The sequence below is a fragment of the Caloenas nicobarica genome, chromosome 3, assembly GCF_036013445.1.
Source record: "Caloenas nicobarica isolate bCalNic1 chromosome 3, bCalNic1.hap1, whole genome shotgun sequence".
Lineage (NCBI taxonomy): Eukaryota > Metazoa > Chordata > Aves > Columbiformes > Columbidae > Caloenas > Caloenas nicobarica.
Genome location: NC_088247.1, coordinates 118,438,728 through 118,456,695, shown reverse-complemented (window position 1 = coordinate 118,456,695; position 17,968 = coordinate 118,438,728). Strand labels below are relative to the sequence as shown.

Here is a 17,968-nt window from a genome sequence, read left to right as displayed (position 1 = left end):
AGAACCCGCCTGTGGCACAGCCGGGACATCCGGGGTCGTTCGCACCGTTCCTGTGTGAAACTCTGCGCCACGGCCACCCCACAAGCCGTTTCAGGTGATTCTTACCGTATTAGTGCCACATAAACGGCTCGGGGTGGGTGGGAGTGCGGCTGTACCCAGCGTTAGGCCGGCCGAGACCTCCTGCCTTAGGCCTTTCCTGCCCGCCTTAGGCCTTTGCCTTAGGCTTTTCCTTCCTTAGGCCTTTCTTTCCTGCCTTAGGCCTTTGCCTTAGGCTTTTCCTTCCTTAGGCCTTTCTTTCCTGCCTTAGGCCTTTGCCTTAGGCTTTTCCTTCCTTAGGCCTTTCTTTCCCGCCTTAGGCCTTTCTTGCCTGCCATAGGCCTTTCTTGCCTGCCATAGGCCTTTCTTGCCTGCCATAGGCCTTTCTTGCCTGCCATAGGCCTTTCTTGCCTGCCTTAGGCCTTTCCTGCCTGCCTTAGGCCTTTGCCTTAGGCTTTTCCTTCCTTAGGCCTTTCTTTCCTTACGCCGTCTTGCAGCTTTTTCCTGCTACAGCCAAGACCTGCTGTGCCATCCCAGTGGATTCTTAGCGCCTGTTTTCTTATCTTTTGCAGAACCTGTTATCAAGAAGGGTTTTGAGCAGTTTTATCACCAGTGAAGCTAGACTTGGATTACAATAAAAGAATAGAAGCAATGTGTGTTTTCTTGTAACACCCTGATCTCCCCACCTGTCTGAGAGACTTGTTTCAGCTTGGATTGCCATTGTAAAAAGGTACGCTTTGTCATCAATAAAAATAATGCCAGAATTGAAAGGCAGCTTATACCTCTTGGGATGATCTTGCCTCAATTACTGTATCAATATAAGCAGCTTCTGTATGCTTTTATTTTTTGGGATTTCTAAATATTTAAGTTATTTTCTTCACCTTGAGCAGAATGCAAACATAATATGGCTTAGGTTGAAAGCACATAGTTGAATCCATAAAGTGAATTAATCCTGTACCGTGTTCAAAGTAAGACACAAGGAGGACACAGCAGCTCAAAAGAGCTCTGACAAAACCAAGTTTTGTCTAAACCCTATTTATTTTTTGGCACATCTCCTTCTGAGTGGATGTGAGAAGTCAGGATTTATAATATGGCAGTGCCAGTAAAGCGCTCCCCCGTATGGACAGTTGTACAACAAGAAATGTGTCCCTGCACTAGTCTGGTGCTGCCGGTGTAGGACACATTGTAAGAAACAGGCAGAGGATGTGAGCTCTTGAGCTTATTTTCTGGTTCCAAGCATGTGCATTTGTCTCAGGAGCTTGTTGCAAGTGAAATGTGTCCTCATGGTGAGCAATTTCTTGGCGCCAGTAGTGGCTTTGTGTGGCGCTACATATAAGCCAAGCGTTTGGACAGTTCTGTTGTCAGAGAAAAATAGGAAAAAAGATGGAATAGTTACATGTTTTCATCATCTCTCAACCATTTCCAACAGTTGCTTTTGAATTCTTTTTGCTGGATTCATGCAGCATTGAAACACTGATAGCTGCTCTTTGTCTGCTGGAGACTGTTATAGAGAGAAGGTCTTGGAAGTGAATGGTCTTTGCCTTTTTGTATTCAGTTTTTAACAAGCAGAGAAAAAATGAGTTTTCAGAATAAATTGGAGATACATCCAGGTCATAGGGGAAAAGTCTGCTAGTGAAAGTCTCGACCTGGATTTATATCATCTTCAAAATCATCAGAAACAAATCCTAAATATCCGAGATCCTTGGGGTCTCTGACCCTGATGTTAAAGTACATCGAGCAGCGATGGCAAAAGTACTAAATCATGGACATTTAACGCAACGTTACAGCCAGACTCAGTATCGTGCCAAGCTTTTTAAAGAGCTGATGAAGTATGTTTATGTTTATCAGTTTGTTGTGGTATCACAGGAGGTTCCTTGGTTTCTCCTGGACGTATATAAGTGGTATAGCTGCATTAAAGGGTTTTGTGTCAATTCGAGCAGTGGCAGACGTTGCTTCTCTGGTGTTGAACTGGGCTTTGGGTTTGGTTATGCCAGAGAGTGGCACCAAGGACCTGGTTTTCCTGCAGGAAAACACAGATCGTGTGCTGTGACCATCAGTGAGGTTTTTTCAGGAGTTTTGAAGAAAATGAAGGTCAGAACTGATGCTGTCACAGCCAGCTGGTTACACATCGCTCCGTGTCTGGCAAAAGCAGCTCCGCTAGTGTTAAGAATCATTTGGAGTTGGAGTTTGTTCTGTTGCTGAGTGGAGATTTTTTTTTTTTTTTTTAAACTTGGTACTTAACAAGCTGCTGAGCTAAGGTTAGGGCTGTCGTGGTCAGCAGCTACTTTCTTTTGAATAATTTTGGTCTGGCAGGGTTGATTCTCTAGAGCCAGCCTTCAGGGCAAACTTAGGATTAAGGGTTTTGTAAGCGTGAGTCTGTGCGATCAGGTTTGCGCTGGATGTGAAAGGAGTTGTCTGACTCATTTAAAGGTTGTCATCCACTGCCGCCTCTTTCTGTGTCAAACTCCTTGGGTAAAGCTTGGTTTGATCTTGCGTTGAAGTTTTCTGCTTCATTCTACATGAAACAGAGCTTATTTTGTTCTTTTTACTCATGCATATTTAGGGGCAGCCTTACGGCAAGGCTTCCCCGGCAATGTCCCGTTGACCTGCGTGTCAGTTGTTAATGTTGATCCAGGCAGAGGGCTGTGGGGAGACATTTCTTGGGTATTTATAACTTCACGCCGCTTGTGGGAGGTTTATCTGAGATGGCCGAACATCAATCAGACTTGCTGTTGAAGTTCACCGTCATGTCAGGGTGAAGGTTGAGCTTTCAGACCCAAAGGACCAAATGTGTTGTTAGGTCAAGTTTAGAGCCAGCACTTGCAGAAACCTTCCAGGCTTGTTTTAGAGCTGAGCTTAGACTCAGAGTTGCCTGTTCATTACGTTTTTCTTACCCTCTTATCATAATTTCTGGCTGTTCTGACCTTTTCCAGCATTTCCAAGGAGCAGTGAGACGATAACAAATTATACAGAAAACACTCACCCTGCCCTCTGCGGGGGGTAATTTTTTTTTTTTTCCTTAATTTCTTGAAGAAATGAGATTTGTGTGCTAGTACTCTGTCCTTCAAATAGGACTTGGATTTATAGCCAGTTTGGACTAAATGTGCTAGAAACTCTTGTGTTTTCGGGCTAGATCCTAATATCAAGTGGGCGCTGCTGTTCTGCTCCAAGATGAGCAGCGTGAACAACCTTCACAGCATAAATACTGTCAGTGGACACTTAATTGTGTGATTAGCACAAAATGGGGCTTCTGGGAATATTTGCATCTCTGTCCTTTTTACAAGGTGAGAAATACCTGGGATGTGTATCTTGCCACTTACTGCACTTACATCAGGTTGGATACGAACATTAGTGTCATGTAGGGCCGTCTTTTCTTTTTTGCTGGAGATAACTTGCTGAGTATTCTCAAGGCAGTAGTGATGACAGCGTAACGAACGATTGCCAAAGAGAAGGTGACATCATTTCACCTCATGGCCTTAGATAAGTTATTAAGTACCATTACTTAATCATGCTCTGATAAGAGCAAATAGCTCCTAAACATTTAATAAATGCAATGCTCATGCCTTCCCAGAACAAAATATTTTGCACAGCAAGTGGGTTTTTGTTTTTCAAAGAAGAAAAAAGTCTCTACCTAGTGCTGAGTCTGATTCTTTTTTTTTTTCCCCCTATTTATTTCCTCTCTCCTGCTCTGGGTGTATCCAATGGTCTATGTATTTTGAAGATATTTTGTCCCTTTTCTCACACTCCCTCCATTTCTTGTTAGTATTTCTTTCTCCCTTATGTTCCTTTAAAAATACATATATATATATATATAAGCTGAGAGACATGGTAAGCAGTTAAAAGGCTGCTCACTCATTAAAGGAAGTTGAAAAATGAGGATATTTGCTGCGGTAGTATGTCAGGAAATACACAAAATGCTATGCAAGTATTATCATCCCATATGTACTAGTGGGTAATGTCATCCAGGATTAGGTAGCAGCACAAAGTACAATGCTGCGCTGTGGTCTGGAAGAGAAGAAAAATACCCTGTTTATGGTGATTTTATTCTGCTGAGACACTAAGGCAAACATTGCTAGTCCTGTGAGGAATTTGCTCTAAGGGATTCCTATGGATTCAGACTTTTTTTTGAATACTGGTGCATCATCAATGTTTTTTGAAGCAGATCAGAGTTGCTTAGAAGATACCCATCCACTTCTTGTAATATTCTACAATAATATTACATGTAAATTGAAATTGAAAATGTCAGATAACATAAACATACTGAACTGTTACTGATCTTTATCTGTGCTGAACCAAAAAACTGACCAATTCTTGCCTTTGGTTTTTGTTTCTTTGTTTGTTTTTTGCTGTAGTTGCAACGAATGTGATCTGATCTCTGTTTCCAAAATGTACAATATTTAAAAGAATCTTACTGCACTTGTAGACTGATTTAACCAGTTTTGGTTTTCCCAGGCAGTAACCCCCTCCTTGCTCTTAAGAAAAATTTAACATTTTTCCTTATCAGTGTCAAGTTGGCAGAGAAATTCCTGGTCATAATGCTATGAAAAGAATTAGAGACAGGGACAGATAAGATTCTGAATGTCAGTCTGTGGGACGGGGACTGTTGCTACTGTTAATTCTTAGCGCTTCTGCTTTCTTTTTCTTCAAATGTTAGTAGGTAAAGGTACACAGATGCAGATGGGCAGTGTGAATTAGTTAGCTTTGTCTGTGGGGTGCAGGCTGAAGTTCTTTGGTGAAAAAAATGAATATTTCCGTGAGGAAATGAGAATACCTGGGGAGATGATTCCAGCCTCTCCCTCTAGATGACAGCAGAACACCAGCCTCACTGTAAGGGATTGTTGCCTGAATGGATTTCAAAATAATATAGTTATTTGTTATCCTGCTTCGTTACTTTTTGAAGAAGCTGGAATTGCTGTTGTAATATATTGCCCTGCTTCAGAACAAACTCTGCATTCTTTGGACAGCTGATAAAAAGAAAAAGCACCAGGAGTTTGAACATGTTCTTTTATGAATACGTTTCCGCAAACATGAAACATGTTTGCACCTGTAATAAATATTTCTGTATTTCACAGGTAAAGTGCGAATTGGATTCTTCTTCAGCAAGATCCTGAACCCTCTGAGGCATCCTCGTTTCTAACACCACATGAAGGTGTTTTTCTGGAGACCCCTGCAGAGGAGCACATCAGTGCCAGTGCAGCGCTTGATGGATTAGCACGGTGGTTTGATTTTTGTGTCTTTCCAGACGAGGCTGATAAAGCCTCTGATATGAAGTGAGCTCCCTGCCTTGGGCTGCATCGTCTCCCAGCCGGCCTGTTCAATTCACCTCAAGCCTGTGGCCAGGGACAGCTCCCTTCTGTCACCGAGGCAGGTGGGGGTGAAGCGCCTTGTCCTGCCGCTCTGGGCTTTCCCACCCCCCTGTTTCTGCCACCCAGGACGGGGCTCTTGGTGGCCGCTTCTCTAAATGACATTTGTTGTACCAAACACAAGGCGATCCCTCTCTGTTCCGTCACAGCCAGCAGCACTTTAGCCTGTGTGGGTTCTGGCCTTTGGAGAGCTGCTTTCTTTCCTGTTTGGAGGCCTTTTCAAGTATCACCTCCTTTTCCCAGAGTGTTTCTGCTTCCTGAGAGACTACATGAGACTCAGTGACTGATTTTTCAAACACTGAGCAGCAGGCATCTCTGCCACAACACCCAAGGGATGCACCCACATGTACCACTGGCTATTTTGTGCTTCCTTTGCTTGAACTCGGTCCTGTAGAAGGAAGAAGAAAATTGACAGGTGAACGGAAAAGGTTCTTGGGAATGCAGATAATTTCTTGTCAGGAAGACAAGCCAGAAAGACATTGCACACGCTCTTCAAAAAGCATGTTTAAATGCTGGCTGCACATCCCCGAGTCATCTTCCTCTCGCAGAGAAACAGGACAAATGAGCAGTTGAACAGTAAGTGGATTACTAGTAATATTATTTTTTTAATGAGTTGGCTTTTGTTACCTTATAAAATTGTTTCAGAGGTGTGTGGGTATCCCAGTCACACTGCAAAAGGTTTATGTCTTTGGTGTTGGAGGTAGAAACAGGATTTGCTGTTGCATGCAAGCAGGATGAGGGGGAGGAACAACCAGACGGAGCAGAGCTGGGCAGCTTTCTAAGGTGGCTTTACACGTGGGCGGGGAAGTTCCCCGTTAGTTCCCTGTTGCTCTCCTCATCGTTCCAGTCCCAAGGAGCGCCTGTGTGTGTTGATCCACAGTAGTGAAAGTCCAGGAAATGTCCAAACTGGTTATTAGTTGTGCTTACACGAATGGCAGATCTGGGTTTTGAGGTTGGGGAATGGGAATGACATCTATGTTTTTTCTGCAGTTATACTGGGATTATGCTGAAGCCAGAAAACTTTACCCTGTTGATGAAAATAGTGCTTGCTTTTTAGGGTTTACTTTCAAAATTGGTAGATGTGGCTACAGTTAAAAATCTGGAATGGATAATGTGTTGATGCAGTTTCTCTAGAAGCATCCGTTGGGTGTAACAACTACCAGTAGGCAGTGCTGATGATTTTATACCTGAATACTTTGAAAATACTGTGAGTTACTCAAATGGAAGTTGCCCTTGTGTGTAATTGTAATTTTACCTGTTCTTGGGCTGTGGCAGCTGTTTACAAGACATACAAGTTCTGGGTGGGAGGACTTTTTAATCCAAGATGGGATTTTTATAGCACGGCAGAATAAAGCCATTAGTTTTTATACCGTAAAAAGTATTTCAGAGTGTGTCTGTAGAATATATTTGAGGAAGAGTGGTTGTAGTTTAGCACAATTAACAGGAAAAAGAAAGAGAAGCACTCAGTCAAATAGAGGAAAAAAGACAAGAGAGTAAAGTTGGTCATTACTAAAGTAAACTCTGGTGAAAATAAAGTGGTAGTGTGGCGGAGGGGGAAGGAACTTCTGCACCTGAAGCACTAATATTTACCGTTGGTGTTGATAAATAAAAATCCTGCATTTTGAACCCTGCTGCTAAATCTCTTTCATCCCGCTTGTGAAATGGTAAGAGTGTGATGGGGCAAAAGAGGCAGTGCTGGGATGGCTCATCAGCCCAGATGAAACTGGACTGTTGAGGGTTATTTTAAGTTGGAACAAGTGGGACTTGCATATTTGTTTGGCTCCTAGGAAGGGCACTTTTAAAGAATGGGAGGCTCTCGCTGTTGCCTTGGCTGGAGGGCAGTCAAGACCTGTGAAAAGTCAGGAGAGGCTGGAGTGAGAATTGGCTGGAGAAATCAATGGGGATAAATCTGCGTCTCGCAGTGGGGAAAGAGTTGAGAGACTGAGGTTGATCTGAGGTTGCGCTTCTGGTGGTGTCAGGTTCTGACACTGACCCTCAGGGAAGCCAAATCCTGTTACTGGCAGATCTACTGAGCTTTGTGGCTTTCTACTTAGGTGTTGCAGTGATTATGAGTTGCGATGTTGTAAAGAGTACTTACTTAGACGTATCCTCTCAAAATCTCAGTTTTAAATGGTGTCTTGTCGGTTTAGACTCGCTCATAGTTAAGCTGGAATAATCTTTATTTTCTGTTGCATTATCTTTTTTGTCCTCTGCCTCTAGAGCTAATCTTCTAGTCTATATAAATTGCTATTCACAAATCTCTCATTTTGCTCCACTTTGTTTCTGTTTCTGGTAATACCAAAGACCCCAGTCAAGGTCTCCTAGAGCTATGTTGAACAAACACAAGGGAGTATATGATCCCTGCCCCAGTTTGGAATAATGTGAGTCAAAGGCTGAAGGCTCCTGCTCACTTCAAATGAAGGCAAATTATCATCTGTGCCTGTTCACTAGGCCTTCCAGAAAACGCAGGAGTAAAGGCCAGAAATAAATATGAAAAACAAAGTCCAAACAAAGATAGATCTGAACTAGCAGGATGTGAAAATAAAAGAGATTTTCAAAGTGAAAGGCGATGCCATCCCAGCTTTTTCATTTGCAGTTTACCTCTCTTGTGAGTTCTGAGTCATGAGGCTCAGTCAAGCTCTGGCAGGAATTTGCAATGAGCATCTCCCCGATGACGGTGACGTTTCCAGCACTGGTGTAGGGAAAGGACAAACTTCCAGGAAAAAGCTGCAAGCCCGTGGTGGTGAGGATGGCACAGGCCACTTTATGCACATATAGAATGAAAGCTCTTGTGACATCAGACAACACAAATTTACCATCATAAAAACATTACTATATGCTGAAAGTTTGTTCCAAAACAACAAAGTGTTTGTGTTAGTTTCTTGGGCTAAACATTGTAGATGGTAAAGACAACACAAAGATCTAGGTTGTTAATAAAGAACCAGAATTCAAATCTGTAGGATTTATTTCCATTAACACTGGAAGCATTAAAATGGACAGAACAGAGACTCTTTTACACTGTGTGTAGTACCTCTCATTCTCTGAGATGTGGGGAGATTTCACATATTGTATCTACACAGCAGGATACAGCAGCAGAAACACCCAGCTAATGGAACATAAACCTATGGGTCTGTGAGTAGGAAATATTTGGGACAAACCCCACCCCTTACAAAAACATCTCTTTGAATTTTAATAGCAAGCTCAAAGCTGCTGAAGGACTGAAATTCTCAGCATCTGTTATTGTTTTATGGCAGGAATTAGCATCCCAAAATGCATCTGAAAAAATGTCTGTATGACTGCTGCTGGTGGATGGGGTTTCAGTTTTTCAAGTATCAGCAACACACGCCTTAAATTGTTTCACGACTTGGCTCTTTGCCTCTGTATGAGGTAAATCAGCAGCCTGCTAAATCTGGAGATGGGACTGAGCAGTCATCTCTGCTTAAAACCAAATGCGAAGCAAATGCTGGTGTGGGTTACTGTGAACTGCAAACTCCTCACTGCCTGTAATTGGTGATGTGGTAACATTTGGGAGCCTCAGTCGTGGAAAATATTATGCCAAGTCAGAACAAAACAACTATCCCCGCCCTAAGGATCCTGCACTGTCGTTTTTTACAATTAATCTTCATGTTTCTTTTTCCTGATCTGAAGTTGTGCTGAGCAGTTGCAGTCACTGGAGCTTTTTACTGGAGTTAGATGAGCACAGCAACTTGTCACTGAGCCCAAGGACACCTTTCTCTCACCCCCGCCAGTAATATGCCCTTTTTGGATATTACCTTTACATAGGCATTAGAAGAAATTGAAAACCCAGCTTCACTGATGTGAATAAAAACACAGTCTATGTTGTTTAGCTGGATGCATCATGGATTGTGGCTGTCGGCGGCCGTATCCATGAGGGGTACCCGAGGCAGACAGCTGGTGAGCAGCTGCTCACTGTCTGAAATACAGTATATTTGTGATTATAAAAACAACTTCTCAAGGTTACTGTCCAGGTTTGCTGCTGGTTAGCACATGAACAAGAGTCCAAAGGTTTTTTTTTTTTCTGTTTGACTACCATTTTTTTTCCCCCCCCTTAGAAGCATAAGGGCTATGAAGTCTGATGTTTCCTAGTTTTGCTGAAGGACATTCTGAGAGTCTCAGGAAAACACCCCAAGGTGATAGAGACAGTGAGCTTGGAATGTGTAGAACAATCCCTCAGAGCTAATTAGTAGTTTGTAGTTTTAACGGATAATCAAATGCCGGGTTCTTATAAGAGACTAAGTGTGTACCATATTGCTCGCTCTGGGGCTTTTTACGTGCCTTACACAGACATATAGACAAAATGATTGTGGAAATGAGAAAGAGTCCGCTTGCTGCAGACAGAGCAGCAAAGACAAACTTGTAGCTGGGTTTTGTTTTAAATCTGGTGCACGAAGAACCTGGAATTCCCTGACTTGTTGTCTGGCTTGACCCTGCCTTGTTTGAAGCAGTCACGCAAATGTGGTAAGTGGTATACGGTAATAGATTATACAGAGTGTGCTGCCTTGCCGTGGAATAAATATTGTCCAGGACAAACTGTCTGTCCTCCTTGTCTTGGGCATAAAGCGTCAGCTCGTAGGTGTGAACAACTGAATTTGGGGCGCACCAGCGTATCTGTGCAGAGCTGTCTGTAACTTCAGCCACCTCCCTGAGCCTCGGTGGGTCTGGAATCTCATCTTCCCTCGACAGGCCAGGACACAGACATCGGGATACGCTCTGAAGTTCGCTGCACGGCTTCTGAAGGTGTCTGCAGGGGTTGTAGTCACAGGAGGTGTATACCAGTTGTACTGGGGTTTGTGTCGAGTGTTCATTGTAATCGTAGTCATCTATGTAGTGTATCAGTGACCTGGTGTGTGCGCTGCTCCTTGTGGAGTTCAGCTGGGGGGGGCTTGTTTGGCTCGTATGTGTCGTACCTTCCCCAGCACTGGTGGCAAAGGAGCTGATATAATGGTCAGTGGCATCAGGCTTTTCTGTTGCCCTCGTAGAATAATCACTAGTGGGCTGGGTGAATGGGCCTTCCTGGGGAAACGGCGCATCGGTTGTTCTGAGCTCTCCCTTTAGCTGATCTGTTTCAGTTTGACTCGTGGAGCCGTAATCTGAGGAGCGACTATAGAGCTCTTGGAGAAAATAATCTGAGGAGTGACTATAGAGCTCTCCAAGCCAACCCGGGGAGGTGGTTACGGACATGAACGAAGGAGGATGGCTCGTGAATTCGGAAACTGCCTTCTCCTCGTGAGAGGAACCGTGGGCCTTTGTGAGCATCATCTTGGTCGGGTTGGCTCCTGTTGTGCTCATTACATCCCCCTCAATTAGGGAGCTGGTGTAAGTGCCGTTGGTTAGCGGAGCAGAGTCTGCTGTTGTTAATCCAGTAGTGGCATCATCACTGGTGAGGCTAAAAGCATCGTGTTCGGGAGAGGCTGTGTTTGAATCGGGCAGCGTGACGTTTCTCTCAGACTGGCATTTGTCGTAGAGCTCTAGCAGTGAAGCAGGCGTTGAAGGTCTGTCCGAGTCTTCCCGGGATGTGTGGCAAAAAGTCTCTGAAGCCCTGCAGAGGGGACAAGTTAGAATAGGCAAGATCCACAAGAACATTACAGGCTCCTGTAAGGTTGCTTGCATTGGGTTTGGCAACCTGCTGTCCACAAAGCATCTTTAATATAAAGAAGACATGAAATCTAGACCTTGGAACTGACTGGCTTTTTGTTTTTGTAAGGTGCAGGAATACCTCTTGCCTGAAGGGAAGCATCCTCTGGTATAAGGACTGTAAACCTCAGCAAGAGTGTCGGGATTCAAGGCAACTTGTCGTAAAGGGTCAGAGTTTAATGTCACACTAGGAGGGGATCTCATGCAGAGAAAGGTAACGGGATCCAAGATCTTTAAGCCAGCTGGTGTAGCAGCTGGAGCTGTGCTGACACAGGATGTACTTGTAAATGACTTGTAAATGACTAAGCTCCAGCTTCTTTACTCAGACATTGCGTGTTTTTGTAAACAGTGCAACTGCTAAGCCCATCCTGATGAAAAACAATCTAATTTTAACAATCTACTTCCCTGCTCTCTCCACTACGGATGGCAAATCTTGGTGGCCTTTCAAAAGGAGGAGAGATCATAAATATGCAAAGCACTTCTTTTAACTACAGCTCATTGTAATTCGTCTGTAAAACCGTAGGAGAGCATGGCAACAATAGGTGACAAACGGGGCTATTTGCAAGGGGTTTGTTGACTGCCTGTGCTGATCTAGGCTTTGGGAATGCAAGGACAAAGAGGAAATAATTTGCTAAGTATCTTGCAAAGTCTTCCAGTTCCTGCTCTCAGTGGTGGCCTATTAAGACCACCAAGCCAGCTCATTTTTTTTTTTATCTCCAGCCGATAGATATGAATCGTAATTGAAAAAATAAGCTATTCACACTTTATACTGTTCTGCACATGCCCATCGCATTTGTCCACATTCAAGTATAATCCGGCCACACTTTATCCCTGAAGTGGACTCTGTTTTGTATTTCTACCTCTTGTGGAAGGGAAGAGCATGCAAGGAATGTGGATAACTTCGACTACAGTGAAAGATTGGTCCCTAAATAACTTAAACATTTAAGTAGTGCCTGAAGAGCATTACTTTATCTCCTTGAACTCACTTACTTTTGCAGCACAACTTTCTTGGGCTTGGAGAGCAGCCAGGAGAGCTGGCAGTCGCATAGCAGAGGATTTCTGTACAAGTTGATGGTGATGCTGTCCGATGAATTGATATTCCAAGGATTAAAGGAACTCAGGTTACAGCTACAAGATGACAAATGCAATAATTAGTAAACGCTAAGCTACTTTCCGAGGGCTGGAATGTGCTTAGTATCCCAGCCCATGTAAGACACAAAGCAATATTCCCAGTTCCCTTGGAAGCAGCCAGTTATCAACATTCTGCACGTTAAAGTCCAGGCTAACACTAATGCACTTTTCTTCTGTGAAAAATGATCTCATCTCTGCCATCAGGCATCCAGCTACTCTTTTCTTTTATACTGCACCCTTTTTCTAGCTTCTTTCTTCATCTGCTTGTCGTGGCATGACTTTCTCTATGCCAATCATCCTCTTCATGTTAATTGCCCCTCTCATGACATATTCTCTCACCTACTGAAGTCAAATGACTCATATAGGAAGACCTTCCTTGCCTTTATTAACCTGTCCTAGCTGCAGAAAGAGCGTGAAAATGGGACCTCTCTGCAGCCTGAGTGCTCAGAAAATGCTCTTTTTTCTATGACTTTAACTGCTACAGCTTTGTCTTTTCAGTTTGAGTCATGATTTTTAGCACTTTGAACTGTTATCCCTGGAAGTAGTGTGAAGTGCTGTGTAAACTCAGTATGGCAATCTAATAAAGGGTGGAATACTTTTTATTGTTTTGCCTAAATGGTTTCTTTTTCCTGAAACTGGTTCCTAGAGCACAGCCGGTACTCTAGTATTTGTTTTCTGATATGTTTATAATCTGGGCCTATATTATAGAAATTGTTTAAGGTGTTACCCCAATATTTTTCTTTATGCTAACTGTTCTGTGTGCAGTTTACCTACTTTTATTCAGATAAGTCACTTTCAGACTTTTGTTTCCCTTAGTATTTCAACAGGTGTGTGACATACCAAGTAAATCACACTGAGGTGTTACCTCTAGAATAAGGGCTAAACCATTGCTTTTACTAATGCTGAATAAGGAGCTATATTAATTTCTCACACTGAAAGTGGGAGAGGATTTTTGACTGACACCTTTTTGGGCTCTATCAGCTTTTCTGCTGTATTAGATCTACACCGCAGGCTTTACACGGCATATCTAAGTCTAAGATAGCACGCATGCCCATATCTCCTTCCTAAACATTTGATAACAAGTAAACTTTGCATAAAAATAAGCTCCTACTTTGCCTTAAAATTAGCTCCCGGGCGGCTGTGCAGCAAAGGCAACATTGCGTGTCGAAGAAATAAAAGCCACTCACTTCTCAAAGGAGAGATGGCTCAGGTGAGGAGCACTGACAAACATCTCGGTCCTCACGAAACCCAGCGAGCGGGAGTCCTGACAGTTCAGCTCTCGGAGATCAGGCGTGGACTTGAAGAAGTCAGTATCAAGGCTTCTGAATCGTGGCATCCTTGTCAGGTGAAGTGATCTGAGGTTGGGCAAATCTCTGATCCACTCTGGTTGGACTGAAGCAGAAAACAAAAGATTTATACTTGTTGCCTAAATCGAGCATTCCTGTGGATTGCTGCCTAGAAAAAGGTTTTTAATTCATAGAGATGTAAAGTGTCTCTGGTCTTGTGCAGCTGTTCTCTTTGGGAAAGGATTAGAACAAAAATCAATATGCCAGTATATAAACACCCGTGCAATCACGTTTTTTAATATCACCTGCAGGCCTGGTCCTGCTGTTGTAGGGCAGAGGAAAAGAAGGGAAGATAGAAGGGCAGTAAAGCTAATCAGAGATAAGGAATGGCTTTACTGTCAGGTGAGATTAAATGAACAAGGATTTCTCTGCTCAGGGAACTGCTGGGTGGGGGAGATTAGAAAGGTCTACGAAGTCCTGAGTGGTGTGAGAAAGGCAAATCACTTATTTTTTCTCCTGGCACAGGAAAAAGAGATGAGAGGCAACAAATAGGTGTTATACAAAAGCGCCTTTCTATCCCGTGACTGAATTGTGCAACTCATCACCACAAGAGGGATGAGGCAAATTCATGCGGGAAATTTGCTGGTGTATCTGCTGAATGTGAGTTGAAGTGAAACATCGAGCCGGGGGAGTCCCTAAGCTGGTGGTTACTGGAGTTGGGGCACGTACACATGGAAAAAATCCCTCTATGCTTCTCTTTCTTCCTTTCTTCTCTTGGTGAGAAGTGCCATGTTGGGTGCTTGTGGGAGGAGGACACTGTTCCAGGGGAATCTCTGCCCTGACCTCACCGTGATTCTTGTGTCGGTGTTAACATCTGAAACCTCACAGCAACCCCAGGAGACGAGAATTGCGTTGTATGAATAGAACTGGTACAAAATGAGGGAAAAATACACATAAGGTGACCTTACAGATGGGGGAGGAAGAGTTTTGGCATGGCTGAGAGCCTGCGGTGCCAGGGGACAGGGACAGGTCCTGGCTGGGCAAGGCGGCCAACATCTGTCCGCCTCGGCACCTCAGTTGTGCACTGAGGCCGGCAGGAAAGGCAGACAAAAGAAAAAAATCATGCTGTAAATTGCTCAGGGCATGGGTTGTCTTGCTGTGCGGAAGTGTTTGGCCAGTTGTGGTTGACACAAAAAGCCTCTCTCAGTGCTGCTTCAATACAGCAGTGTAAAGCTGAGGGTAACTGGAGGGGTAAACAAAGAAAGATTTCAGCAGCGTGTCTGCAAAGTGAAATGAATTTCCTCCTGCGTGTCCCAGAGCTAATCCCAGGGCTGACAGCGGGATGACTGTTGGTAGCAGACAGTGCAATTTATGATGGAGCTGGGGGACCGCAGTGGGACATATCTGGTGGTGTCCTTTCTCTGCCCTTCCTTCGGGAGGCTGGTCTGTGTGAGGGTTTTCCCCCAGCAGATCCGTGACCAGCTGTTTGCAGCTTTGGGTGTGGGGTGTTCCCCCTCCACCCAGCCAGGTCCCAGCCAGGCTTCTGCTCCCCCAGCCTGACCAAGCCCTGTGTTTACAGTGGGAAATCCAGAAACTTACTTTTCTCAAGAAAGGTCCCACTCAGATCAAGCATGCTGATAGTGTTTCCAGGCATGTTCGTGGCCTCGCTGGGAGATGCGCTGATGGCAAAAGCAGACTCCCTGATTCCTCTGCCGTCCTCCTGCCCCAGCAGCGTTGTCGAGAGGTTCAGGAACTGTAGCTGAGGGTAACAGGAAAAAGCCAGCGGCTGGATTTCGATCAGTGGATTTCCAGCCAGGGACAACCACCTCAAGTTAGGCAGGGCAGAGCTGTGGCATGATGGCACAGACGACAGCTTGTTAAAGCTTAAGTCCAAAGAGTGGAGACTGCTGAGGGCTTCAGATCCCCATCTAACTGACCAGAGATGGTTCTGCCTCAGCGAGAGGACGCGCAGCCGCGGGAGGTTTGCTATCTCCATGCCGTTCACCTCTTGTAAGAGGTTGTTGCTGAGATCCAAGGTCTCCAGGGCCTCGGGAAGGCAGACGGGGAACACTGTCAGGCTGCTGTTGGTCAGCTGCAGGGTCACCCAGGTCCTGTTCTTCCGATCCTCACAGGACATGCTGGTGAGATTAACGTTCTCCCAAGAGTCTTCCCGAGCCAGCTGGAAAAAGGTGGTGATGTCCCTGGATGCTGCAGGCTCTGCTCTGCTCACTGGCTCCGACACCGTGTTCCCCATCAGCAGAGAGAGGATGACCAAGCGTGAAAACATCCTTCTCCTGAGCAGCTTGCAATTAACTTGCAAGATCTGTTTTTGTTTCAGGGAGGGGAAAGCAAAACATCAACATTAAGAACTAAATTAAAATCCTTCCAGGTAGCTACAAGCTATTGAAAAGCAAAACATTAGTAAGTCCTTTCCTATTGCATCCAGACAGCGGAAGTGATAATTAATGTCTCTTCCGTAATTAAGCCTAAGTAAACATGAACTCTTGGGGGCAGAAGTATCATGCGATCTTAGTCTAAGCATACCTACAGTTTTTCGTGCAGAAAGCAAGCAATTTGTATCACAATTTGTATTGTGTGTCTGGTTCCCACACCAGTACCAGTGGCACCAGTCTGGCACCCCAAAGAGCAGTAGCAAAGGTGGGTTCCCCGCTCCCCCTGCTCGGCTGCCTCTTTGCAGTACAGGGGTACAAGGGAGTGCCAGTGCTACTCCAGTATAAAAATACCAGTTCCTGCTGTACAGGACAAGCTGGTGAGCTGCACTTTTGAGATTCACCCTCTTCCTCTGCACCCGACTGGCTGGCATTGCCCTGGAGCCTGTCTGCCAGGCTGGGGACCTGCCACAGGTGAGTGCCACAAGCATGGTACATGCTCCTGGGGGAAGGATGTGCTGAAAATGCAGCTCCTGAACCACATTTCAGTGAAAGCAGTCAGAAATGAAGAGTGAAAGTGGTCAGAAACTCAGAGCGTGCTCCTGGATCAGTGCCCCGAGGCCTCTTGTTCAGTGTTGCAGCTCCCTCTGTGCTTCTTCCCTGTCCCACCTCACTTTTGTCTTTGTCATTAAGAAAAAAAAAATGTCCTAAATTACTTGTCTGAGGCTGTGCAGGTTATTGGTGTCAGAGGAAGCATTTCACCACAGCCCCACACTAGTGCTTTTCTTACCGAGCTGTCTTTTGGGCTACCAGGCATCATAATGATCATTCCCCATCCAAAAATGTATTACAGTGTAGCGAGGTGACTGAAGCCCCAGGTAATATGAAATATCTCAGACTTATTCCAAACCTTAGGGCCACTTGCTGTTCCCTGAATGGTGCCAGGTCTTGCCCAGACCATCAGCTGTTGCTGCCATCCCAGGTTTTAAGTAGGAACCAGCAAAATGGTATCATTTGGTTGCCCGTGTCCTTTTTGTCATCTGGAAGTGCGCAAGAGCCAAGCAGCCTCAGGGCTTCCTGGTCTCTGGAGCTGCTGGGTTCCCAGCACATGGCAGGGAGAAGGTGGGAGGAACTGGGGGATCCGCTGGATCCCCATCTTAGATTTAATCTTAATCCCTGGCTCTAAACCGCACCCTCTTGCACGTACCTGTCCAGGAGTCCCGACGCCTCGTGCCTCCGCTCTGCGTGGCTCCGCTTGCCTGGCCTTGATTTTATACACTTGGGTGACTCAGCCCAGAGCGTGAAATGCCTCTTTTCTGTTCCCAGCTTTCCCCGCTGCCGGCTCTGCCCACCAGCGCAGGCAAGGTTTGTTCCAGGCTCGCTCCCCCGCATCCAGCTTTCCCTGCCTGGGGAGGGGGTGGCTCCCGGCTGCTTTCCCGGCTCGCTTGGCCCTTGCAGGAGGTGGGTGGGAGGGCTCTGGTTTCCCAACACTCAGGCAGGGCTGCTCCGTCTGTCTTTGTTTAAGCAGAAGGGGGGTAAAGGGAAAAGATCAGCTTCTCTAGTCCCAACTCTCACGTCTTGCGCTGACAGGGGGGAAGGGAGAGGAATTATTGTGTTTCTTTGCTGACAGGTCAGGATGATGTAAAGCCAAGGCTCTGTCTGCCTGACATGGGCTTGGGTCGCTCTCTAGGCGCCAATAAAACGCTTCAAGTGTTTTTATTTCTCTGTAAGACTCTCGCACTTAGGAATAAGTCCTGGAAACGTTCATGCAGGACAAATGACTTTTCTAAGGAGGCCCTTGGGAAATGTCGAAAGCGAAGCTCTCACCTGCTGCCCTTCAGAGATGAATTCTTTCAGCCGATGGAGGGGGCCTGCGGCATCTCACAGCGCACGTGACGGGTTTGGGAAACCTCTCCCAGTCCGGCTGTGCGTGGGTTGTGTTCTCTGTTCTGCATCTGCTGTACCGCGTGGCTTGGGAGAGTTCCCATTCAGCTCCTTCTCGCATCCTTTGCTGGATAAATAAGACTAATGTAAAACATCTCCCGCTAAGGGACATGCCCTGAGATGGGTTTTTCAGCATTCCCACAATTGAAATTATTATTAGGCC

At 45.2% G+C, this 17,968-nt stretch overlaps 1 protein-coding gene across 1 annotated transcript; it reads right to left on the bottom strand.

The window, feature by feature from the left end:
- Positions 1 to 8,272: 8,272 nt before the first annotated feature.
- LRRN4 (leucine rich repeat neuronal 4) lies at positions 8,273 to 17,334 on the bottom strand. The gene is made up of 5 exons (XM_065631613.1): positions 17,069 to 17,334; positions 15,071 to 15,794; positions 13,373 to 13,577; positions 12,045 to 12,182; positions 8,273 to 10,959 (listed from the first exon to the last, which is right to left on the bottom strand). The coding sequence occupies exons 2-5, from the start codon at positions 15,756 to 15,758 to the stop codon at positions 9,597 to 9,599; spliced, it is 2,394 nt and encodes a 797-aa protein (XP_065487685.1). The 5' UTR covers positions 15,759 to 15,794; positions 17,069 to 17,334; the 3' UTR covers positions 8,273 to 9,596.
- Positions 17,335 to 17,968: the final 634 nt, after the last annotated feature.